Raw genomic sequence first — 27654 nt, 5'->3', positions numbered from 1 at the left:
CACCATAATGCAACAGTAACAGTGGAGAGGGCATGTTTTACTGTCAATATGAATACTGTATTGATTGCAGTAAGTAGGTGATGCCTCACTACATTACACATAAACAATATATGGGAGGTCTCAGAGGGCTTTGGCTTTTATGTAACGATCGCTGATGTTTATGTGCTGCTGCCCGGGGGGGGGTTTCTTCAGACTGGATTTATATAGTACACACACAAACACACACACAAACACACACACACACACACACACACACACACACACACACACAAACCAGAGGTAAATGGATGATCACAAAGGAGTTACCAAAAACTTAGACCCGCAAATACGCTTCCTGTAGCTGCAGCCAATCATAAAGTGGGATTCATACGTCTTACTTCTCATACAGTATGACAAGAGTTAGACATGTGCAGGGGCGCCGGCTGCAGCCGTAACACTGTAGAAAACATAGAGGTTGTGTCTGTCACGTCACCTGCAAGTTAGAATTTGGATTTATTGCCTTCGCCTTCTCTTGTCAGTTGTTTGAATTAAAATTTATGCAACATGTAGGAGCCTGGGTGGAGCTGAGGTGGTTGGAGCTGAGGTGGGTGGAGCTGAGGTGGGTGGAGCTGAGGTGGGTGGAGCTGAGGTGGGTGGAGCTGAGGTAGGTGGAGCTGTGGAGCTGAGGTGGTTGGAGCTGAGGTAGGTGGAGCTGTGGAGCTGAGGTGGTTGGAGCTGAGGTGGGTGGAGCTGAGGTGGGTGGAGCTGTGGTGGGTGGAGCTGAGGTGGGTGGAGCTGAGGTGGGTGGAGCTGAGGTGGGTGGAGCTGAGGTGGGTGGAGCTGAGGTTGGTGGAGCTGTGGTGGGTGGAGCTGTGGTGGGTGGAGCTTTGGTGGGTGGAGCTGTGGAGCTGAGGTGGGTGGAGCTGTGGTGGGTGGAGCTGTGGTGGGTGGAGCTGTGGTGGGTGGAGCTGAGGTGGTGGAGCTGAGGTGGGTGGAGCTGTGGAGCTGCGGTGGGTGGAGCTGAGGTGGGTGGGCCATCAGCAAACAACACAGAGTGCTACAGGCTGAAAGTCTTGTCAGTCAAAGCAAGCCAGACCTACTTCTTGTGATAAATAACTGTGTTTGTATTTTGTATTTTCATAGATTGGTTTGACTTCACTTTAAAACAGTGCTAGTATCTGGTGGCCATTACAGGAACTGAACCTGACATCTTCCTACATTGGCTTCAATATTCAGGGACAAACACTGCAAATTAGCTCAGACTGATAAATACTATGATACTACACTGTATGTGGTTTAGGGTTTCCACCTATCCCATATCATACGGGATCGTCCCGTATTTGAAAATGAAATGCGGTCCCGTATTTTTGTATATGTCTGATCTTAAACAGCACCCTGCAGGAACTAGTGTGCTTATATTATACAATAACCAACATAGGTAACAAGGCAATAATCAGCAAATTGATTATTGCCTATTGCTGATATTCCATCCAGTCACTTAAATTTGGGGCTGAAGGTTGAGATTTTTGTTGATTTTTTTTTTAATTTCATGAATATGATTGACAGCATCATTATTAAAATGTTGGATCCCTTACTTCTTCACATAGAGGGTGGCAACACTCATGTGGCAAATAAATGCTTGTTTATGTATTTCGAAAATTAGTTTAATTTTATGTCATTAGAAAATAGAAATAAACAGTTTATCATTCAGTATTATTAAAAGAAAAATATAGCAAATACAATCTCTAATGTGGTGTGAAGTGCTAAACTAATTTGTTTACATTTGGTGCATGAGTCAGTTTGCATCTGTCAGGTTTTGAGAGCCCTCACCACCTCTACAAACTCTGAATATTCAAACCACACTCTCCATCGTAACGTTAGAGTGTGCTGCAGTGTGAACACGCGTGACGATGCTTTACATGAGTGTGTTGAGAGGTGGAAACAAAAACAAACACTAAATAATCAAAGTCCTCAAGTCATTCAATAAAGTCTCTTCCTCTCCTCCTGTCCCATCAGAGCCGGTGAAAGAATTCATTCAGCTCATAAATCTTCTTCTTCTTCTTCTTCTTCACTGGTCAGTTGTCCCGTCACGTGGCCTTGAAGCGCGGCGTGTTGTCTGTCGGTGTCGTCGCTGCTGCTCTGTTTTTCTTTCTATCAGCAGCTGCTTCTTCCAGCGAGGCTCTCTGTCACTCTGCAGCTGTCGGCTAACAAGAGTTCAGATCTGCGTCCAGCTTTCAGTCACCCACTCAGCCGGACCGACTCTCGTTCTTGGCTCTGTTTGCCCCCCCCCCTCTTTCTCTATCTGTCTTCATGTCATCTTCCTCCTTGCTTTTCTGTTTCCCCCTCTTCCTTTCAGCTTCTCCATCCAACTCTCTTCCTCTCTCCCAACATCACAAACACCCTTCAAATATCTGCTCTCTCTCTCTCTCTCTCTCTCTCTCTCTCTCTCTCTCTCTCTCTCTCTCTCACCCAATCCCAGGGGTTACGCAGTAATGCCAACACCACATGCTGCAACAGCCGGACTCTTGACAAGGAGAAGATATTTTATCCACAACCCGAAATAGTAGACAATCAACGACTGCAGCGCACTGGACACCAATTCATCTTTCACAAGCACACATGTGTAAGATGGTGTGTATGTCAACGTGTGTGTGTGTGTGTGTGTGTGTTGTCATGAACTCCCTTCCTCGGATCAAAGTGAGTTTGTGTTGTTTTGGTTACAAAACTGTTTCCAGAATGACAACCATGCTTTTAAAACCCTGTGAGGGTCGACCAAGACGTCTTAAATTACCACCAGCTCACTCCCCTGACTTTAAGTGTGTGTATGAGTGTGTATGCGTATGTGTTTGTTGGGGTACTGTGTTTCCAAATATTACTTTTACATAAATTTTTCTTCCATATATCATTTCTTTTATACTATTGAATAGTTTTTAGAACCCATGAAACGACATGAGCAAAAGTATTTTTTTCCAAGCGTCTGGTGTGCAGCAGAAACTTTGAAAATAAATAAATAAAATAATAATAAAATAATAAAATAATAATAATAATAATCATTTCAGGAGCTCCATAAGTCTTTTTCTGTTTTAGAAACAATGGCAACACATTTGGCTGCTCAAACTACATCTCTGTACTGTACCACAGTGTTTCTCAAAGTGTGGTCTGGGTCCCAGGAACCCCCTCAAAGACCCCTGGGGGTCCCCAGCAAAGAGGGGAATAGTTTATTTTCACTATAATTGAATCCATGAGTAACACAATGGCAGACATAAGTTATTTTTACAATGCATTAAAATGTCACAATAATTATCTTATCATATTTGTGTGCAAAACATGATGTTTTATATTTATCTTTTTTTTTTGTTTGTTTTGTTGTTTTTTTTTCCTTTTGTTTTTTTTTTTTTTTTTTGCTGAAAAGTGGTGTCTGAACGGTGGAGGTCTCTGTGTGTCCAGCAGGGCTGAAGAGGTTATTTTAATGTAGGGGTTTCTTTCTCTGTGTGTGAACATGTGCGTATCTGTGTGTCGTCAAATGCAGCACAAACCCATTTAGTCTCCTCTCTGACGTGGTATAAATAGCCTAAAGAGCAACAGGGGGATTCGCCCTCTATTACAGGCGTCTAAATATCAGCAGCTATTAGCCTGCTTGTCTCCCCGCGGCTGCTCGCCTCGTCCAAAACAGCATTACTCAGCTGTCGGTCTGGCCCGGGCTCAGATGCTCGAGATGCAGAAGATGCAAACTGAATTTAAAAAAGAAACACACAGACATATTAACTGTGCAGGAGGAGCAGGTGACAGGGACATACTGAGGCTGGTACTACAGGAAGAGTTTGACATTTTGTTAACGACTTAGCTTAGCATAAAGACATGAAACAGGGGAAAACTGTAAAAGTGTAAAAATGATAGTTCACTGTTTTATGGGGGGGGGGGGGGGGGTTCAGCAGTGCTGCATTAACTTTCTGCAGTCTCCACTGGTTGCCTGGCAACTGCAACCTGAGTTTGGAGTGGAAAAAACTTGACTGACCTCAAGCCCATTTAGCACCTTTGGGATGAACTGCAGCGCTGAGTAAGAGCCCGACCTCCTCACCAACATCATCAGCAGCCGGATGAAATTTAGCATTAAAATTACAAGGCACAAGAAAACAAGACACCATATGTGCAAACAACACTGTTATTTGCATCAGTCGAGTGTGTGTGGGCCTGAGGAGTGTGGGTGAGTAAGTGTTTCTGTGTGTGTGTGTGTGTGTGTGTGTACCCTGTATCGATTATTTATGCATAAAACTCAAAACTGCACCTTAGAATTGTGTGCTCGGCATAAAACCTCTATCTCTGAGGACTGTATGTGTGTGTGTGTGTGTGTGTGTGTGTACACAGGTCTGATAACTATAATTATTCAAAACTATAATAGCGTAGCACTCCTTTCCTTCCTCCGCCCCAAATTCTGCTCATGACAGAGGATGAGAAATCGCAGCAGGGGAAAACATATGCAACTCTAACGCAACAGCGGAGCTTAAAGACGTGGAGGAAACACAAGACACTTCTGGGGACATTTTTTAGAATGTAATTCAGTTTTTTACTCTGCAGGAGATGTCATCATTTCAGTTTTTCATTTTGACTATTTCTTTTCTTTACTTATAGTTCCTGTAATGTTTTTTCAATGTGTGTTTTAATGTGTGTGTGTGTGTGTGTGTGTGTGTGTGTGTGTGTGTTGTGTGTGTGTGTGTGTGTGTGTGTGTGTGTGTGTGTTAGAGTGCACTGACTGGCAGGCCCGAACAGTCAATACATGGAAACAATGCCAGACCTGACTAATCAATAGGGAGCGATCATGAAGAGAGAATGATGATAATCACTTAAACAGATTGGGATCATAATCAATGGCCGCACTAATTGTCCTTCATTACGCAGCTGCTGTTGGCTCTCGGATGAAATCAGCAGTGGAACGAGCTTCATGGAAAGTTTCTTAGCAAACTTGCACTTTGTGAAATGAGCGAAGTCGTCTCTCTATACTGTGAACAGTGACATCACGCAGCCGTCTGAGGATTCTTCTCTGATTGGCTGCAGAACTCCCACTGAAGCATGTTTTTTCATTCACTGTACATGCTGTTTTTAGTGGTACTACTACTGTATATATGTATAGTATCAAATGTTGTACTGACTGTTTAGATGTAGATTGGGAACTTGTCATTGTGGTCGTTATCGTTTCTTGTTCCCTTTTGTCTTGGATTTTAATTTACAGTATTGTTTTGCATTATGATGTAACGTTTACTTGGGTGGACCTCAGGAAGTGTCGTTGCTACCTTGGTGGCGATTGAATAAATAAATACAAATAAATAAATAAACAAAGTCAAAATCTGGAAAACAAACAGTGTTGCATTAAATTTGATCACTTTTCCATTTTGAATTAAAAAAAGGAATAAAGTATACATTAAATTATCAAAAAGTTAAATGCATTTCTGCATTATGTGCTAATCCAACCGACATATATCATTAGCTGGTGTTCTACTGTTTTCTATCTTTAAATAAAAACAGCTCAATGATTATTTGAATGTTTTACTTTTTTCTTAAGCCCGGGTAATGTAGTTAATGCAGTTTTCCTCACAAGCGGCTCCACCTCCATGCAGGAGGTGGAGCCGCTTGTGTCCTGAGAAGCAAAATCCAAGGGAAAAAAAAAAAAACAAAACAGGATTTTGGAAAGTGAGGGGCATCCCCGGTGGAAATGATGTCCTCAGCCACCTTATGGACAAAATATGCTACTGCAAACAGTGACGTTCGAGGAGACAGAGTATAAAAAGGTCCTCACTGCTCAGAGGCTGGATGGCTGCATGAGCAATGACAGCAGACGTGATCCTGCTTTAATATTTCATGGCACGAGCTTCTGTCAATGAGTGTTTAGTTACAATAACACAACATTGTTACATAAACATCTTCCATATTGGGAGGCGACAGTGACAACAACTCATCCTCCAACCACAAACTCCCCAACAGCTGGTCCAAGTACAGAGAGCGAGAGAGAGAGAGACTGAGAGAGAGAGAGAGAGACTGAGAGAGAGAGAGAGACTGAGCGAGAGAGAGAGAGAGAGACTGAGAGAGAGAGAGACTGAGCGAGAGAGAGAGAGAGAGAGACTGAGAGACTGAGAGAGAGAGAGAGAGAGAGAGAGAGAAGTCAGTGGGATGGAAAGTTGAAGTGCATTGTTCTCCGTTAAGATGATCACACAAACTTGATGTCTGTGTTTGTGTGTGTGTGTGTGTGTGTGTGTGTGTGTGGTGTGTTTGTGTGGTGTGGTGTGGTGTGTTTGTGTGGTGTGGTGTGTTTGTGTGTGTGTGTTTGTGTGGTGTGTTTGTGTGTATGTGTGTTTGTGTGTATGTGTGTGTGTGTGTGTGGGGGGGTTTGTGTGGGTGTGTGAGTGTGTGTGGGGATGTGTGTGTGTGTGGGTGTGTGTGTGTGTGTGTGTGTGTGTGTGTGTGTGGGTGTGTGGGTGTGGGGTGTGTGTGTGTGTGTGTGGGTGTGTATGTGTGTGTTTGTGTGTGTGTGGGTGTGTGTGTGGGTGTGTGTGTGGGTGTTTGTGTGTGTGTGTGTGGGGGTGGGGGGGTTTGTGTGGGTGTGTGTGTGTGGGTGTGTGTGTGGGTGTGTGTGTGTGTGTGTGTGTGTGGATGTGTCGGTGTGTGTGTGTGTGTGTGTGTGTGTGTGTGTATGTGTGTGTAGTGCAGCAGCCAACAGTTCATCTCACATGTGGAGTTTATATGTTCACACCTCACTCACTGCATCCTGTCTCAATGGATCTCATCTTTCTTCCCCACCCGCTCTATTTCTCTTTTCTCTTCCCTACATCTTTCCACTTTTTTTTCTTTTTCTCTCTTTTTCCTTCCTTTTTTCTTTTCTCCTTCACCCTTTCTTTATGTCTATCTTTTTCACTCTTGTCTCCTTGTTGCTTTTTCCCTCTCCCTCCCTCCCTCCCTCGTCTGTTTCATGTCTGTACGGTTGCCTGTCACTTTTCTTTTTTTCTTCTTCTTCATTCAGCTTCACTCAAACAGAAAATCACAAGTCGACCACAGAAACACACACCATTTGTCGTTCCAAAGGCAAACACTTCCCTCCCTCTCTTCCTCACGCAGCCCTTCAGCCGAGGCAGAGCTTGGCACACACGCACAAACAAAACTAATAAACACACACACACACACAGACATAATTGTAGGGATAGCCTGGAGTTGCTGTGAGTTTCCTGGAATAGAACCGAGTACAATAGAAGCGACAGTCAGACTGACCTGTTTGACACGGTCTGGGTTGACGGTGGTCTGCGGCTGCAGGATGCTGACCGGCTCTGTCTTCTGGGTGCTCTGAGGCATCTCCCTCACCTTCTCGGCGATGAAGTCATGGACGCCGTTCAGCGCCTCCACCGTCCCCTGGATCAGACACACCCGCTCTGTCGTGCCTGGACACACACACACACACACACACACAGACAGGTCAGGGTGAGTTTAAACTGGCAGCAAACAGAGGACATATTAAGAGCTAATTCAATAAACATCTTAAGCAGGTGGGTGGAGCAGGTAAAAGTTGGATGCTGTGCAGGATTTTGATTTAAAGACGGAAAGAATTTTCTGTTTTCATTATTTTATGTCTGAATGAAAATGAATCATACTGCTGTTCAAAAAAATAACAACTGTGAGACAAAGAAAAGAAACTGTTACGATCTCCACTGGGAGAGTATATGTGCTGCTGCAGCAACGTATAGAAACAGCGAAGAATTATCAAGAAATGAAACTGAAGATCCAAGTGGAGAAAAAGGAACACATGTTAAATTGTGTGTGGTGCGAGATATTTATAGCAGAAAATTAATTAGAAACTTGTAATTACATATTAGATTAGATTGCTTGAAGTGTGTTGAGGAAAAACACAAAATACGTCTCGATCACTGCGAGACAGGAAGATGAAGAAGACGGAAGTTTGACAGCAAAAAGTCAGTTTGGAGCTAAATGTCTAAAACGTAAATTAAGCCGAGAAAAAAAATGATGTGATCTCGACCTCACACGCAGAACACAACGTAAAGTTCACATTTCCACTGCACCTTCTCACAAACACTCAGTTTACGTCTGTTTCCATGGACGTCGACATTAATCCCCCAGTCACATGAAAAATAAAAGACGACGCGATGATTTCCAAACTGCTGCTTCAGTCTGGGCCGAACATGTGCGTAAGCTTTAAAAGCTGTACCTTGGAGATTCATATCAGCTCCAAACAAACCTGCTAAAGTCTATAACACAAATCAAAAAGCTGTGGAGGTGCAGAGGATTTATCCTCCGCTACTGCAGCACGAGAAATATGGGATTTATGTTCGCAGAGAAATTCAAAATGCAGCAGAACACCTTAAAAAATACGAAAAAAAACCGATAAGTTTGCATTTGTGCGTGTGTGAATACAGTGCGTGTGCCTACACACTGTATGTTACAGCTCGTGCACTTCCTCTGCTTCTCCAGGAACATGTGACCGAACACTGAGTGTTTACACGATTAGAAAGTGAGCGACTGAATTGGCGATCGAGAGAAAATCAGACATTCATAAACGCTGCAGTCTGCTGCGGCACAGTAACACATTCATGGAGGTCTGTGTTTTGTCTCTGTGCTGAAACAGATTTGACATGAAACACTGAGAGGCAGGACTTGGCTTCAGTTTGATGCTGTTTAAAATCAAGCTGAACACTGTTGGAATCATGATCCTGTGTGAGGCCGAGAGTAACTGGTAAATTCATAGATTAGTCAAATGAATAAAAGCGATACAAGCGCATGATGTGCATGTGATCTGTCACGTTTGAACTCTTTTGTTACAGAACAGGTGTGCATTATAGAATAGAATAGAATAGAATGGAAAAGAATAGAATAGAATAGGATAGATCTTTATTGTCATTGTTAAAAAACAACGAAAGTATGTTTAGCAGCTCTTCATCAATGTGTTGTATCTCTGCTTACCATTTTAAAATACACAAAGTTTCATAAGTTTAGATATTTTTATTTATATTTTCCCACTAGTTCCCAGTTAACCCAGTTCACTTTCCTACAATATGAAAACCAATGAGAGGCTTTTAAAACTTGTTTCACTTGTAATCCATCACAGTCAACATCAGGTCTGCATTCACTTTTTTTTTAAAACTTTTTTGTCAAGGTTATATGACTTCAGCTGTTGTGATGATGTTTAAGTGCAGATTAAATCAAAACAATCTGTTCTGCAAATTCACCCTAATAAAAAGAATTATTTGTCACAAGAATGTGTTTGTGATCTTTACTCTGATGTTTACACATGCAGCTCGAGCGAGGTTCAGGAGTGTGCTCATTTATTTTCCTGCTTTATATAAATGAAGGAAACCGATGGCTGTAAAAATACCGAAACACAACAATTTGCAAAATCATTAGCTGCGATGTGAAATATACAACTTTTAGTAAATAGGCCAAAATACGCAAAACCAGAAGTGTGATTCTTAACAGCTGGAAATCAGCACTTTAAACTCAGTCGGTGTTTTCATGACAAACTCCTCCGTGTCCCAATAATACAGACAGACAGACAGACAGACAGACAGACAGACAGACAGACAGACAGACAGACAGAGGGTGTAACAGTGGAGAATCTAGGCCAATGCAAAGCCTCTCAGTCTGACTCTATCTCAACAACACACTGAAAGTAAATCTCTCTTTGCCCCCCCTGCTTTCTCTCTCTCTCTTTTTCTCTCTCTCTCGCTCTCCCTTTTAGCCTTTATTGTTTCTTTTTCCTCTTTCCCGTTTCTCTTTCTCCCTTCCACACTGTCCCTTCCTTCCTCCCCCCGCTAACTCGCTTCATCTCCCTTTTCGTTTCCCTCATTTCCTCGTCTCCCTCTCCCTCTTCCATGTCTCTCTCTCTCTCTCTCTCTCTCCGTCTCTCTCCCTGGACTCCAGTATTTGGCGGGATCCGCTCTTATCTCGGCCCAGCAGTGTGTCAGTTAGCGCTTCCCGTCCCCTCCCTCTCCCTGCATTGTTGGACTGGCTCGGTTTGGCCCGGCTCGGCCCTCTGTGGCTGCCCTGCATGGGAGCAGGGGGATTGAGGGAATGAGGGATAAAAGCTGCTGTATGTGTGTGTATGTGGGGGTTGGGAACTGGTGGTTCATCGTGGTGTAAGGGCAGAGAACTAAATTAAAAATGTTATTTTAATGCTGCCTGGAATTTATTTTAAGACCAATTCAGTTAATAAAATACAGAAGCAACAATGGTGAGAGTCACGTTGCATTTATGAAACTGCAAAAGCGTATTAAAGAAAAAAGATGACATATAAGTATTAGTCAGTTTTCTTCTCATGAAAATTCTGCACAAAGAAAACTTCTTAAACTGTGAATATTTGTGTATTTGAATATGAATTTGAATATTTGGAAAAGCCTGGATTTGAGGATTCATGGTGCAGCATGGCGGAGCGGTGAAACAACAGAGGCTAAAAATAAAACACACAGCGCATTCAGGCATTTGCAGCTTTTGGCTACCTGGCCACACTGGCCCATTGTAATGGCTGTCAGCATTACAGTGGTATGAATTCCCATTCCTATTTTTACAGTGTGTCGACAGCAGTGACAAACAGTCGCTGTTGACAGCAGCTGAATGCTTCGGTCTGGACAAACCAACGTGGCGACGAACTAATAAATCACACAAACGAGGCGTGAGCGCGAGATTTCAGGTGTAGCTTCGTGCTAACAGTCTGTGGGTAAACACTTCAGCATCAGTCTGCATTAATTTAGTATTAATGAGCAGAGTGGCATGTCCGGTGGAGTGTGTGTGTGTGTGTGTGTGTGTGTGTGTGTTGATACTGAGGAAACTGGGCCTTGCCTCTCCTCGACAGCTGGTGCCCTCTGGGTAATCTGGACTCATCCAATCAGAAACAAGGATTAACAGGCCATTGTCTTGGCATGAGTGTGTGAGTGTGTGTTTGTGTGTGTGTGTAGCTTGTGATTGTTGTTTGTGCATGTGAGCGTAGCAGGAAAGGCCACTCTGTCAGTGGAGATCATCCTGAAGCTGCTGCACAGCTGTTCCACAGAGCTGCTTCACTTCATCACTAAATATTTACCTAAAGATCAATTAATAATCAGCTGATTGTGATCCTGTTTAGAGGGGGAGGTTTTGAGAATGATGCTGAGTGAATCTGTGTTTTACTTAATGATAGTGCGCTCATGTCTCAGAGCCCTGCAGACTCACAATCACACACATGCCAAACCAGTGAGTTTACACTTCCCTCAGAGCTTGAGAGTGAGCTGTGTACTTTGATACTGGTCCCACTGGTGGAAGACATCAGTGTGTGTGTGTGTTGTGTGTGTGTGTGTGTGTGTGTGTGTCTTTGTATGTAACTTTTGTAAAATGAAGCTCATCGTTTGACATTTTAACAGTTGGAAGCTGTTTCCAAACCTGACGTGCTGCAGCTGCTGCAGCGATATCTGCTCAGTGTTGTTACGCCTCTTGTGTTTAAATACCAGCTTTATGAGACATTGTTCATGTTGCTGATGTAGAACATAGCAGGAAGAACAATATAATGCATATTTAACATTTCTAATGTGCACGGACACAGTCAACTCATGCCATTTTTGTTCACAGAACATTAAGAACATTAAGTTGTCATTTCGTTTTGCTTTATTGTTTTGTTTTTTTTAATTTCAGCTCTGAGCAGGACGTTCATAACTGTTTTCATACTCCAGGTGTTTTCAGGTGAAGCTAACAGCTGTCAGTCCTGTTTGCTCGAAAAAAATGTGTTGTTTCATCACAACAGGGATTTCAATAAACATAAAACAGGAACCACCAAACACATTTGCAACGACTGCAGCTGAACCAGTACTGACGTGTGCTCCAGACCACCATGTTAAAGTCCTGATAGGCATGTTTGAGAGGAATGGACCAGAGTTTATTACAGCATTGGGAAGAAATGGAGATGCATTACAGGACTAAATAACAGAGGGAAGTGAACATGAAACAAGACTATGAAAGGAGTGGAGCGAACCGCAACACAAACACAAAGAACTGAGCTCCACAGTCTCCCAAATGTTCCAGTTGTGGAAAGTTTCAGGTCAAAAGGTTGTTATAGTTTCTGATGAAACACCTGCAGCAGCGCCAGGAGGATCTAGTAATGCCAGGTGTTCAACTTCCACTGAGTCAGAAATGTTAATGAAAGCTATTCAGCCATGGTGCTGCGCCTCAGTTTCAGTGGCAAACGTTTCATGAATACAGTATCTACTGTATGAGCTGCAGCTCGGCTCCAGTCTAACCTGCAGAGTCGAGAACAAAATGTACAAGGGGGTCAAGTGCTGGAGCTCTTCTGTCTATCAAAGGATGATGAGGACTGAAAATGAAAAGCTGTGAAGAGTCTGTGAAATTCATCCCAGACATGAACTGCAGCTCGCTCTTCCCCACGGTGACCAAGTGACCCAACACCACTTTGTTCAGCACCATCATCATCATCATCATCATCGCCGCCATGATCCAGGCTGTGGACCCTGGCAGTTGTTTTTATTATAGTCTAGCTCGCATGACTCACTCCTTCCTCCTCCTCCTCCTCCTCCTCCTCCTCCTTTTCTTCCTCCTCCTCTCCCTGATGACCTGAGAGGCACCGGAGGCAGCCGACAGAAAACACAGTGAGCGTCTTCGCCTCTGATTTCTGACTCACAGTAACTCACTGAAACATATGCATGCTCAGTATGACGATGCACACTGATGCTGCTGGAGAAACTCCGGGATGAGCGACAGTGGCATGTTCCTCGGAGCTAAAACTCAGACACACACACACACACACACGGAGCCACATGTTAGCATGTCAGAAATCAAAGCAACCCTATCCAGCAGCGGGAGGGGTGCACATCTGCCCTCTGCCGCTACAGACATGAAAAACTTCAGACAGGAGAGAGGGAAGATGCATAATGTTTGTTTTCTTTACAGTGAATATGGTTCGTGCTTTGCTGCTAAATGAAACATACAGAAAAGCTTGAACTTGAACTTTTCAGCCTTTTTTCGTTGCATTTCCTGCCAACGATTTAACAGGCGCAGTCACACTGTGAGGTAATTCTCAGCAGGAAGTGAGAGGAGAGTGGTGTATCAGCGTAACCTCACACTGACCGCTGCTGTCGTGTCGTTACAGTGGCCGCTCACTGTAAAGATGACTAGGTGTCTCACGGCCTGTTAATTGCAGCAGAGCGGTCAATCTGCAGCCAGCAGGCGTGATTCATTCCCTCCAGCCTCCGCCAGCCAAGGGTGGAGAGAGTTGGCCGCTCTGGGCTACCGTAGCTGACAATAAACGCAGATTTACACAGCTCGGAAATGTCCCACTAGATTCTAGTGCCTTAAAGGTCAAATGATGGCCAGGGTGTAGATTTCATTCTGTACGTGAAGTTCAGTTTGCTTAGAGGGCAGATAAATCTGGATGAGTTTTTTAAAGGCTGAGTTTAAAGCCTTTCATCGGGGCTGTATCATCCTGGGGTTTGAAAGCGGTGGACATTTACCAGCCAGGCGAAGTTTGACGCTATTAAATTGCATTATAGGAAATGTAGGATCCAGCATTTTTGGACCTTAATTTCTCAGATTGCTGCCGGACTGAGAAATGAGTTAGCATTTTAGCACTCTTGGTTCCCTTATCCTGAAGTCTCTGGGTTTTTTGGATGTGTGTAAGGTCTGTGGTTAACACAAGCTCAAGACATACAATACGCTAGTAAATACCCCAGTCATGATTTATTTAAGCTTTTACATCTGTTTAAAAAATGTCTGGTTGCTAACAAGTGGCTAAATGAAACTACAGAGGATGTTGGGGAAGTTAAACATCATCACGCTGAACGTGAAAACTGATCTGCTCATCCACCTTTACAGCCTCGTGGTGTTTATACTCATGCTCTTGGAAACTAATACTAACTTTGTAAGAGTAAGAGGGGACCAGGGTGATGCTAACATCCAGACTGGCCTGCAAAAATACATCAACCCTACAGCTCTCTGTTGTCAGGTTTATCTGTTGAAACGCTTTTCCCAATAATGTTTAATCATTCAAGAAAATATACTTTTACGTGAAAAGGTAATAGTATATAAATAAATACAAATTTAGATTGTACAGTATTTTTGAAGGAATGTTACGTGTGTTGTTTCATGACGGAGTAAAACCAAACTGAACCAATCCTTTGTACAGCAAAAAGCTTGAGCTGTTGTTTTCGTCTTGTATCTGCAACCAGTAAAACAGCTGCTAAATAAAAAATCATCCAGCCTGCGTACATCAGTATGAGCTGCAGAGGCTCTCAGAGCGGGAAAAACGTCCTGATCCCATGAATCAAAAGACAAATTAAGGCAGTGATCTGATTTAGGGTCGACAAACTGGACCTCTAAGGAGTATTTTATGTTAATAAATATACAGGCGCTGATGTGAAGAAATCTGTGACTTTCCTCAACAAAGTCAGAAAAGCTTCCATGGCCTGAAAAAATGTTATTCCTTCTTGGTTTATTAATGTTGTTTTTCAGCTCAGACTAGCACTAAAGGCATAAACAGTCTGGTTTCCTCTACAGTTGGGCAGAAAACCGCCAGCCAGAGTAGACGAATATGCGAAACAAGTTGTCAGATATATTCTGGTAAATTCCTGCAAAGTGACCCAATTGTGAGAAAAAAGAAAAAAAAGAAAAAAGATTTTCCCCTGAGAGTCTTTTGAGACCCCTGAAGTTCCCAGAGTGAGTTTCTCAAACTTTTTTAATATTTGAGATATCAGCAGAGAAGAACATAACAGAGGAGGAGAAGAGACAAGATGTGACAGCATTGCCAGAGGTCTTGTGTTCACAGGTACATGATGTTCATCGCCCGCTATGCCGAGATGTACAGCTTTTTCACTTCCAACACCACTGTGATAGAAAAAAAAACATCAGCAGGCGGGAGATAAGACGACTGATACAGCGATACAGAGGTTCACATGACTTCTGTCACATCGGCAAAACATCAAGCCGAGGCGAAGGGAGAGGGAGAGACAGAGGAACGGACAGAAACTCAGAGAGGGAGAGGCAGATCGGCGCAGAGTCACGATAGTCATGACAAAATGGAGTGACACCAGAGAAAGAGGGAGACGGAGACGAGCGGAGAGACGGACAGACCGGGATTCAGAGAGAGAAACCTTTGTGAAACCTGTCACAACAAAGTAACGTCAGAAAAAAACAGAGAAGAAGAGACTGCAACATGTATACAGAGACGTAGACAAGGAAAGACACAGTCAAGTAGTACAGGACATGAGAGACACATGACTACATGTCTTTTTAATCTACAGTGTTTTCAGGTGAAGACATCGTACTGTATCTTCAAGATATGTTTGTCTAAAGAAACTACTGCCTAAAAAAATGAACTTTAAATCCTTTTAAAGGTTTGATAATATGTGAGAAAATCAAACTCAGCTTAATGAAGAACATGAAAATCACTAGAAACATAGTTACAATTCTTTTATAATGGATCTGAAACATGAGTGTGTTGTGTTAAAATATTCAGGCAATAATATTTCACAAGCAAACTAAATGGTTATTATTTATCTATAATTTCTCTTGTAGTCATTTATTCTTTGGTTTTGCTTCCTGTCATTTTTTTCTCACTTTGTTTTCACTGATTTATTCTGTAGCTCCATGCAGACAGATATTCACGTCATAGGTCAAAACTGAGAGTGAGACATGCAGAGTGAAAGATTGAACGCAATCATACTGAGACAAAGACAGAGGAATAGGTGGAAAGACAGAAAACAACACATATTAATGAAAAGAGATCCATGCAGAGGGAGATAAAGAGAGAGAGAGAGAGAGAGAGAGAGAGAGAGAGAGAGAGAGAGAGAGAGACTTTGGCATAAAATAAATAAATAAATAAAAACCAGCCCTCAGTATAAAATAACCTCTGAGGCTGCATCAGAGCTGATTGGAAGCACAGTGAGACTTGGCGGCTGGTTTAATGTAAGCTCATTAAACAGATCTCCTTAGGCTGCGGATAAGCTCAGGTTAACTGGCTACCTTTGATCAGATCTGTTGGATTAGCCGACTGTTAGAGGTGCAGCTCAACACCTTGTTGTTCGGCAGGGTTAAAGAGTATATCAAATTTATAGGCTTACAGCCCTGCAGACGAGCGGAGGAGGAGTGGGAGCAGTCAAAAAAGAGACGGAGGTCAGCTGCAGATCCTCCTGCCCTGGTATCACGTTTCCACAAGTCTCATAAAGTTTCCACAGGAGCACGTGACGAGACGACTTCTCTCATAAAGAAAGGTTAATCCGAGGTTTGAGCGAAAACGCGACACGAAAAAACGTGAGCTGAAGTTCGGTGCAGGAAGTAGTTCCTTAACCAGGATTAGTTTTACAGCAACAAAATGGCAGAAGAAAGTGATTTCATCAGCTACATGCAAAATGTTGTCTACCTTGAAATCAATGCACTACGACACTAGTTATTTCATTTGTAAAAGGAAATGATTTCCTGCCTTGTGCTGTAAAGAGAAATCCCACGAGAGGCTATTCTGTTGCACAGAGGTCTGAAGAGCCCGTCGCCTGCTCTGTGGTCCTTTGTGTCATTGTACTAATGTCTTTAAATGAATGTGCTAATGATTTATTGATTCTTCAGTGCTACATGTGGTACTTCTAAATCCACAAATTATGATCAAGTATCACCTTCTGTCACATGATAAAGAGCCCTTTCCCTCCCGTGCTCTTACTCTGCATTGAAACAGCCTCAGCTTTTCCCTGTAATGTGGGAAAAAGTGCTGACGACGACCAATCGGCCTCCGTCACTGAGAGACGGATGGATTCATTGACTGACACCACACAAAGCCAATGGAAACGACCGCACAGACCTCACTAGCCAATTAAAAAGTTTTATGGCCTAAAGAGAGGACAGAAGCAAGGCCGATTGACCATAGATAGATACATAGTTAGATAGATAGATAGATAGATAGATAGATAGATAGATAGATGTTGCATAACTGCTGCTGCAAAGTTTTGGCCTGCAACTCTAAACCGACAAAGGAGGCGGTCAGTCCTCACCCCCTTGACTGATCCTGCTTGGTTACCTTGGCAACTGACAGTCTCACCCCCCTCCCCCAAAAACCATGTACACACACATACACTCACACACAATTGTGAATATGCACCAAACACACACTCTTTCATGCAGCTGGGCAGCTGTTGGTGATGTCATGAGTTGTTATTCCAAAGGGAGAGACAGTCCGTGAGATTGGAGAGAGAGAGAGAGAGAGAGAGAGAGAGAGGGTGAGAGAGAGCGACGGAGAGGGAGAGAGAGCATGACTGCATGTGCTGATGTAATCAGCAGCAGTAAGGAAACTTGGACCTGTTCTCTGCTGCAGCGGACCAAGTCTTCATTAGAGAGAACAGGACAGAAAGATAGGAGGGGGAGGACGGGAGGCAGCAAAGATGGAGGGAAGAGGAGGAGAAAGGGAAGAAGGAAGGAAAGATGGAAAAAGGAAGGATGGGAGGACAGAGGAAAGAAGGAAAACTGTCAAAGAAAGAGAAAAGCAAAGATCAAAAGGGAACCCAAGCAAGAAACCTTAAGAAATGAATTAAGGAAGCAAAGAAAAACAAAAAGATAGAGGAAAGAAAAGAAAACAAGCAAACAAGAAAAAAGAAAGGAAAAACAGAAATCAGGGCTTGGTCCAACTCTGCAGCTTATGTGGATGAAAATGTGATGGTTGCTTTGTAACAGGCTGGCACAGAGTCCAGCTCGTGTCCCCTGAGTGCCCACAGGGCTGTAACACACACTCTCCCACCGGCCTCCACATCATTTACACCAGACAAAATCATGGTCAATTAGGAAAAACTTATTAAATCCTGGAGTTACTGTGGTCAGCTGGCCTGGGGTGCTGCTTTTTTACTGGTCTTTACTGACTTTCACTGACTTTAAAGGCAACACAGCAGGAAAAACAAGAAGTGTTGCTCAGGTATCCTGGTGTCTCGACAGGCCGAGGTGTGAACACTCAACATGAAAGCTCCTGTATATTTCCAGAGTGCGGCTTCGACTGGAGCTGAGCGTTGCACTGAGATAAGAAAATGAATTTGAAGAAATCTGTAGCGAGTCCTCCAGAAAACTACAAAAACAAAGAATCACAAGTAATGCAAAGTATTTGTACTGCAAGTTCCAAAAAAGACCAATGCAACACAAACTATATCATATCATATAAAACGTGTGTAAAGGCTCTTTAAATGTGCCTGTTATTTTAATTGGAATAAAACAGATAGTTGTGTGAGTTATCCTAAAAACACAAGGCCGAACATCTTTGTTCAGCGGAACATGTGCTCAGAGAGTTGTGTTTAACATTAATGGTGGTATGTTATCGGCCATTTCCTGTCTACTCTTCTTCTACTGATACCTCCCCTCTGCTCTCCTCGTCTCCTCATGTTATTTTTTGAATCTTTTTTTTTTTTTTAAAGCAGCACCAGGAACAGTAAAAACATGGTTTCCTGTCAGCCACCCTCCCCCCCCTCCCTCCCTCTGTGTTTCTGCTCACTCACTCTCCCCTGGCTCCTTCCTCTCCTCCCCCTCACCTCCACCACCCCCCGACCCTCACTGTCCTCCTTTATCTGTCCCAAGGTCCAGCAGTGATGGAGCACTCGGTGAGAAGAATAAAGGCAACTCTCTCTAAAGAATAACAAAAGAAGGTGGAAGAAAAGGAAGGAATTCCTCGGCTCTGATGTAACGCTTTTCACTTGGAGAGGCCTGCTGCTCTCCGTCCAGTCTCCACCTCCATGTCCTTCACTCCTCCAATCCACAAAGTCCCTCGCCTGCATATCTGCACACCTCATAAAAATACACTTACAATACATTTTTCGTCCCAACTTTGAAGCAATCTGGAGGTGAATTTAGAAATTTAAGAAACGAAGCAAAAATCAGTCAAGTTTATCTGGTGAAAATAAAGTAGTGAACGGATGGCAACAAGCTCTTTACTGTAAGAGTAAACAAATGAAGCTGTCGTTGCATGTAAAACAATCCTTTAATGACGCTAAGGGGTTTTAAAGTTGTGCTCTGTAACAGGACGCTGCAGCAGGGATTTGAACTTGTGACCTTTTTCTTTACAGGAAACACTCTTCGCTTACTTCTAACCTCCCGTTCAAAAGTTTAGTTTGAGTGAAGACTCTCTACTGTTTAGCAGAAGCTCCAAGTGCATCACACTGGATGTTTTTATGTGTTATCATGTGTTAAACACCTGTTTTAAGCTTTGCTGGAACTGCTGACAGAAGTGTACCATCATTTCTTCCTCTGCTCTGTTTATTTACTTTACTCTCTTTCAGAGCTGGAGGTAACATCAGTCGGAACAGAACCTTCGCTGTATTGGGCGAAGCCTTTTATTGTGAAGAAATAGTCCACTGTGATGTGTCTGATGTGCTTCTGGCCTGAAGAGCCGTGTTGTTTCTTTCAGCTTTCAGGTCTTAAAATATAAGATAAGATATATAAAGACAAAGTTCCTGATACGGCGAATGCAAGATTCCTTTTGCATTTCACTAAATAAGAGAGGGGACGCTCATTTCCTCGCGACAAAAGGAGGCTTTTTCTCACCATTTCTCTGCATTATCCACCCTCTGTTCAGCTCTCCTCCCCTGTTTCCCATCATCCCTCCCCCCACCTCACCCCATCCCTCCCTCTCTCTCTTTTCTTGTCTTATTTTGGCAGCAGGATTGGTGTTGCCCAAGTGACCCGACCCATGCCGAGCAAACAGCTGAAAAGATGCCATGAGTGTCTCTCCTCTCCTCTCCTCTCTTCTGCTCTCTTCCCACCTCCTCCTCCTTTCCCTCTCTCCATCCCTCCATTGTACCTGCTCTCACATTCATCTGAAAGCTGCCAGCCGGCCCTCAGCGACAAGAGAAAGTGGAAAACAGAGGAAAATAAAGTAGAGAAAACTATACGTGCTCAGGAACATTTCAGACAATTACAGAGAAAAATCTGTTGCAGAAGAGACAGAAAAAAAATAATTAAACCACACTGTCAGAAACTCTCCCTGTCAAAATAAGTTAGTGGAGCCTAAACTGGATGAATTGTTTTGAATTCACAGTCAGACACTTTTCAGATGGTATTCCATTATGTTCATTGCTTGAATAAGTTATTATCATTAGGATTTTTTCCTATTGAGCGTTTCTTCGCATCAAAGTATTCCCAGTCTCTCTAACAACTCAATAAAGAACTGTATTTCTAAAACTATTATATTATGTTATGCTATGCTATATTTTAATATATTATATTATATTATATTATATTATATTATGTTATGTTATGTTATGCTATGTTATGCTATGCTATGTTATGCTATGCTATATTGTAATATATTATATTATATTATATTATGTTTTTCTATGCTATATTATATTATATTATGTTATGTTATGTTATGTTATGTTATGTTATATTATATTATGTTATGTTATGTTATGTTATGTTATGTTATGTTATGTTATGCTATGCTATATTATATTATATTATATTATATTATATTATATTATATTATATTATATTATATTATATTATATTATATTATATTGTATTATATTATATTATATTATATATGTGTAGTTATAAGCTCTTACTAACTGAAAGAACAATACATTTGGTCATGATGAGTTCTGAATGTCTCATCAAGTTTTGATTCCTTCATAAAAACTACTATGTGAGAATATTTCAAACAGAATGGAGGAGAAGCTGATCGCTGTGATCAACAGCTCACCAATTCTCTCTATATATAACTTTAATAATTACTTGATTAGTGTGTGGAACCACATGGCTCTGGAAAATGACCTCAGTGTGAACGGGGATGCGACTTTGTGAGAAAATGACTGTCTAATTGGAGCCGAGTATGTAAATTACATCCTAACGCAGCCACAGATCATGAGCGGGTCATGAAAATGTGTCTGTGTGAACGAGGCGTAGCCGCTGCATGTCTCAGCCCTACTCCAACCACCAAGTCTTAAACCTAAAATTCAATGGTTTCTAGGGGCAATGGAAGTCCCACAATGCAGCTGTGACTTTCCCCACAACACTAGTAATACAAGTATACATGTTACAATCATGTCCACAGGCGAGCACCATTTAAACAGGAAGTGATGGCAGTGATGAGAACACACAGCTGTAACCACACACACACACACACACACACACACACATACATACACACATACATACACAATGAGAAACAGACACAAACACACATATTCTTGTCTCATGTTATTAAATGGCGACACTGCAGGAACTCCTCTACACACACTCACACACTTATGGAAAGAACGCAGACACACTCACACACATTCAGCTCAGCTCTCCGGCTCTCTCTAGAAAGTCACACATCTCACTATGTAACCACAGACAACTATATATACACACCTAATCACCCTCATACTCATCTGTCTTCTGCACACACACACACACACACACACACACACACGCGCGCACACACAGAGCTCATTTGTGTCCTCGGAGGGCCTGAGTGGTAACTGGACCTCGTGTGAATTCTTGGTCGACCCAAACGAGTTCGACACACTTCTGATTTTACTCACACCCTCACACACACACACATACACACACACACACACACACACAGATGTAGACACATAAGCACAAATGCAGACTTCTCTCTCAAACACACACACACACACACACACGCACACACACACACACACACTCTAAGTGACCATCAATGAATAATGAAGTGACAAAAAGAGAGCGTTTCTTGCTTCCCTCTCCACGTCTCTGGCCGATCTCTCCTTCTCTGTCCCTCTGCATTTCTTTTCTCTCTTCCTCCGTCTCTTTCGTTCCTTTGTCTTTCTATCTCTATCCGCTTTCATCATTCTTTTTCTTCTTCTTCTTCTTCTGCAGGGGTCAAATCAGGAGCCAAACTCACATTTGTAGTGTGTTCATTAACTAGTTGCCTCATCTCTCTGGGGTTTTTTTGCAGTAGGAATGAAAGTAAGGTCAAGTTCTTTAAAAGGCCTTGCTCAAAGGCACGCAGGCCGGTCAGTGGATTTGTGTGTGTGTGTGTGCGTGTGTGTGTGAGAGGAGGGACAGCTGTGTTTGGATTGGCAGGACGAGGCTCGCAGCTCACTAGATAACACACTGTCACACACTCAATCTCACAATCTGTAATACTCTCTGTCTTCAACTCGTTGTGCGTTATCTCCCCCGGTCATATCTGGTGTCGCACAACTGCCTTGATGGAGCCACACCTGTTTTCCTGCCCAATACGCTCACACACACACACACACACACACACACACACACACACACACACACACACACACACACACACACACACACACACAAACACAAACACACGCAGCCCTCTTTCTGCTCTTTATACTGACGCTGTCCTCAGAGTTACCTAAACATTCCTTAAACATGTGTGTGTGTTATTTCAGGGCTTCAGACCGAGCTGCAGGTTCTTTTTTTGTGTTTTTCTCTGGTATTAGTTTGTGCTTGTCGTTCTATCTTTGGCCTGTGTGTGTGTGTGATGAGGACAGTGTCAGCTGGCCTAAGCCTCCTCATCCCCACCCTCCTATAGCCTCAAATCCCCCCCAAATCCATCTCTGCTCCCCATGTGACTACAACTGCCCCTTTGCCCCGTCAGCTGCCCCAACACTGTTGTCAGCCTCTCTCTCTCTCTCTCTCTCACACACACACACATATACACACACACACTTTTTCATTTATCATGCCTCTGTTCCTCTGGGACCATTCTCTCTCTCTCTCTCTCTCTCTTTCAGTTGGAAGATCATTTACAGTCTCACAAGCAGATTCTTTCTAGAGATGTTCAGACGCCATTTTTTCCTTCCCGTTACCTGAACTTGTGTATCGGCCGAGACCGAGTACTGATCCGATTCCATTGCGTTAAAAGCTGTACACTACTAACCCTGCATGAATATGATATGATTGCTGTCGTTTGTTGCATTGGCATGGCTCAGGTTAAACCCTGTAAAATCTCAGTTGACTGTCAATCATCATCAAAAATAATAATCTGGGAGTAAATAATAATTCCTACACTAGATGTCCTGACACTAGGGCCACCCCTCATAAATAAAGCCTGGCCTACTGAAAACAGGTGGGACTTTCCAGTGTAACATGTTGCCAAATTGCAGACATTTTGCTAACGGCTGATGTTACACTATTTACCGGTGATCAATTCTTCTTTGTCGTTCAGTAACAGTCGTTGCCAGTGGCTGATACCCGATTCAGTATCTGAGGCTTTTTCTGATACCAGTATCAGTATCAGAACAACTCTAATTCTTTCATTAAACTAAGTGGACATTGAAAATTAAGTTTAGTGTGAGTTAGCAGTGAGTTAGTACTGCACCTCCATAAAGTTGGGGAACTTTCAAAAGAGAGATTAAGAACAGGATTAGTCAAAAGGAAACAGCAGAAGCCGAGAGATCCTGACTTTTAAAGTTGCTGTCCGCCATTTAATTTGAGTGTCCACATTCTGAGCATGTAAATCTATTCGATCAAAAAACTAGTGTCCATGGCATCTAACTACTTTCTGCGAACAATCCCACAATGCAATGGTTTCATTTGCATTTAGAAAACTATGAAAATACTATCACATCTCCCTCTCTTTTTATCCCTCTGTCTTTCTCTGTCTCTCTATCATTCCACATTCCTCATTTCCTTCCACTCTGTCAGCTGAACACACCCTTTGTCTTCTGACTCATACTACTCGGAAACATGCACACACACACACACACACACACACACACACACACCCACACACACACACTCATACAGATACAGTATGCAGCCATGACAGTGTCTGTGCGGTGGAGCTGAGGCGGTTTATGAGAATACTCGTCTCACTTTATCAGCGTTCTCACAACTTTGCAGAGGACCGGCTGTTTGAACCCGACCCTCCGTACAATCCTCTGTCCCCTTAACACCCACCACCCGTATTGTGACATCACACGCAACATGCTAACTCTGCTGATGTTGGTTGCCTACTGCTCTGCTCATTGAGTTTTACTGGGCCACGTTATAATGAGAAAAAGACATGCTGGCTTCCCCTGTAGGAAGCAACAGATAATTTCCAAACTCAACATCCATAAACTCTGTAATGAAACCTCGGAGTTAAAGGCTCATTCTGTACATTTCCTGTTTTACTCCACTATTTGTCTGAGTACTGTTAAACTTATGCTTTTAAAAATCGATCTAAATAATCTTTAACCAGCCCAGTTTTTTAGATCTTCACAGTTTTCAGATTTGTTCAGAAACTACACACAAACCATCACGTGAAACCTTCCCCCAACATTTGGACCAACACAGTCAATGAGTCAAGGCTGTGCAGAAACGCACAGATCAAATAAAGATGTCATCTTTTCTTCAGCTGCATTACATGTTCCTCCTCTTCAAATATAAACAAACACAAAGCACACAGACAGAGAAAAAGTAGAATGAAGGAAACATATTCTCTCACCCCCACACGGCTGTTTGTGATTGGCTGCAGCAATAAACAATGAATTCTAAAGGGAACCAAATAGAGCTGTTTAATAGCTCATGGCACGTGGATCAGGGTTTGACCCCTGTGGACACACTCTCACACACACACACACACACACACCCACGCACACACACACATACACACACACACACACACACCCACACACACCCACACACACATACACACACACACTAGCACACAGCAACATTTACTCAACAAAGCTCGTCATCCATGGAGACCAGCATGCCTGGTCTTTTACATCATCATCATCATACACAATCTGGTCCCCATTTGTTACAGCTGGAACTGTAGTGTGTGTGTGTGTGTGTGAGTGTGTGTGAGTGTGAGTGTGAGTATGTGTTTGTGCATCTGAGATCATGTACACCCATGTGTGTTTATGTATGTGTGTGTGTGTGTGTGTGTGTGTGTGTGTGTGTTGTGTGTGTGTGTGTGTGTGTGTGTGTGTGAGCTAGGACTTGGCTCCACATTGAGGACACGTAGCCTTAGAAAGTGAAAACTGTGCAGTTGAGCCTCACACACCAAAACATCCTCAACTGCACTTGAACTCTGCCGGCTCCTCCGTTCACGCACTGCTAGTAAAACCCGCCTGAGAATTCACTCTGAAATACACACGGCTCGTCCAACATGACATAAATCCACACTGGAAAAACAAATAAAACTCTGGCTGAAGGAGAGGACTCGCACTGTAACTCGAACCCAACTTTTACACTGCGAGGAACGTGATCGACGAGCGAGCAGGAGTCGGACTGATTCCTTTTAGTCTGACTGAGCCGGAGGAATCCCAGCCAAGAAAAAGTTGTTTCTTGGCCTCTTTCCAACGTTGTCTCAAGTCACCAGAAACAGTTTTGACTAACAGGAGCAAAATGGAAGTGACATTGAAAGTTCCTGCAAATTTAAGTTTCAGTTTCATTTTCTGTTGGAGAAACTGCCAAAAAAAAGAAATAGAGAATAACAAATGGTATCACCTGCTGTCATTCTCATCAGTTAACAGCAGGCAGCTTAATTATCCAGCGGCAGATACTGTATGTCAGTTCATTAAAGACATTTAATGCTATGAAATCCATATGAGGACGTCATGTAATAAGATTATATTTCCCTTCATCGGTTGGGCTAGATATCATCTTATCATGATATTATTTTAACAATTTTTCAGAGCAAGTTGCGATTAAAAGCTTAAATATGTAATTATAGAAGGCTTCAGGAGTGTTTTATCTCATGAAATGCAAAATATCAAACCGATTATTTTAATTTTACAGATCATCTCATATTTCATATTCATTTTACATGTAATTTTTCATACAATCAGGATCAATATATAAGACGTACGGTAAATGTATATAAAAATCATACTAAACTGAAAAAATAATTTAGTTAGATTAAAGAGGATTTGTTTGCGTGCTTGTTCGGAAATTACCAGAAGTTTGTGAAATGAAAACACAATATGATCCAAACATGATATGACTTCATGTCAGTTACTAATCATTTGAATAGCTGTCCAGCTCTACGAATCAGCAAAACCTAAATTTACACTGCAGCAATGATCAGTCATGCTTCATCAGCTGACTCAGGCTGCACGTTTTAATACCTAGTCTCTAACACTTGAAGATGTAAAGGAACAAAAGCAGCAGATACATCACTCATGTTGCATCTGCTTCTATGATATTTTCCAGTTTGACAGCACATGAAGTGTCAGATGTTGCACCTCCACGACGCTCCTTCTCAGACACTGTGAAACGGGGCTGAACAGACAAACTGCAACACAAAACCCCGGGATAAACACTTCTGGGTCACTGTGCTCAGCCTGTGACAGCTGAGAAGAACATTTTACAGACTTTGCTTGAGCTGCACTCAGTTACAGTGCGACAGTAACTTGTGTGAGAATTACAGAGGTGATTCATCCTGACATCAGATCCGGGTTAAAGCAAAAAGTTTCACCTTGAAACTGCTGGATGAAGAAGCTCTAAGAGACAGGAGGTCAGTGAGAGTGTGTGTGCAGACTTAATAAAGGCATGATGGACATGTGTGTTATTAGAAGTAAATGATGAGAGTTTCTGATAAAAACAGGAGTAGATGTCTCCACTGCTTTCTCTCTCTCTCTCTCTCTCTCTCTCTCTCTCAGTGTTGTGTGTAAGTAGGTGGAAGAAAGTGGCAATTAGCAATCAGCTAAAACACTAATTAGCTCCTTCTCTCTCCCTCTCTCTATATGCCTCGCTCTCTGCTAAGTATCAGTGTCGGCTGTGAGTGTTTGTGCGCGTGTCTCTGCACATTTGCATGTGTGCATCATGAGTGTGTACTCGCTCGTGAGTGTGTGCGTGTGTGTGTAATGTGCGAGTGTGCACGTGCATGTGAGCGCGGAGGGTGGGGTCTGACTGGAAGTGTGACCTCATCTTTATTAATGACAACCATATGGAACGTGATCGTATGATTTACAGCGCGGCGCAGCGAACAACAGACGGCTGCAGGCTGGAGGAGGATGAAAGCGGAGTTCTGCAGAACGTGGCTCCAGTTTATTGATGAGGTGACACACATGAGAGAACTGATGACGGCTGGAAAACACTCAGGCAAGAGAACAAAGGTGAAAACTATTAAGGTGAAAAAAGAGAGACGGCTCATTGGTGGAAATTCATGCCAATAAAAATGCATTAAAGAAAGGAACAAGGCGTAGGAAGAAAGAAAGAGGATGTCAGATGGCAGACAGGATAAGTATCAACCTGTCATGAACCCCATCAGCCAATCAGCACCTTTTCTATGTGGGTATCCATCAGTCACATGACCATCACTGACCCCTGACCCACATCATCACATAATACATATAACTACACACTCATATGCAGATATCCTGAAACACACACACACACACACACACACGCACACACACACACACACACACACACACACACACACACACACACACACACACACAACACACACACACACACACACACACACACAAACACACACACAGTAATCAGGCTCAGAGCTTCATTATTAAAGTGAGAGTCCAGCCGGTGTGTCAGAGAGACGATACAACAGCTGACGGCTTTGTGAGACCTCAGACTGGGAGAAGGGAGGGGGTGGGGGATGTTTGGGGGGCTGTATATGTGTTGGAGAGGTGGGGGGGCGGGGCCTATATGGGGATGTGGGTGTTGGGAAAGGGGGAGACATTGGGGGGAGCTTTCACTGAGGGGATTAGAAATAATGGAAGTGGGGAGGGATGGGGT

The 27654-nt window shown here is 42.9% G+C and overlaps 1 protein-coding gene across 2 annotated transcripts in view; it reads right to left on the bottom strand.

Moving 5' to 3' along the window:
- Positions 1–27654, bottom strand: part of nova2 (NOVA alternative splicing regulator 2) — an 89129-nt gene that overhangs the window by 24881 nt on the left and 36594 nt on the right. For both annotated transcript variants that reach the window (XM_056374001.1, XM_056374002.1), the window contains one exon: positions 7234–7400. In XM_056374001.1, the coding sequence (XP_056229976.1) occupies positions 7234–7400 (167 nt within the window). The remainder of the gene's footprint in view (positions 1–7233; positions 7401–27654) is intronic.

This window comes from Seriola aureovittata, chromosome 4 (genome assembly GCF_021018895.1).
Source record: "Seriola aureovittata isolate HTS-2021-v1 ecotype China chromosome 4, ASM2101889v1, whole genome shotgun sequence".
Classification (NCBI taxonomy): Eukaryota; Metazoa; Chordata; class Actinopteri; order Carangiformes; family Carangidae; genus Seriola; species Seriola aureovittata.
The sequence above is the reverse complement of the archived record's forward strand: the minus strand, read 5'-3'. Positions and strand labels throughout refer to the sequence as shown.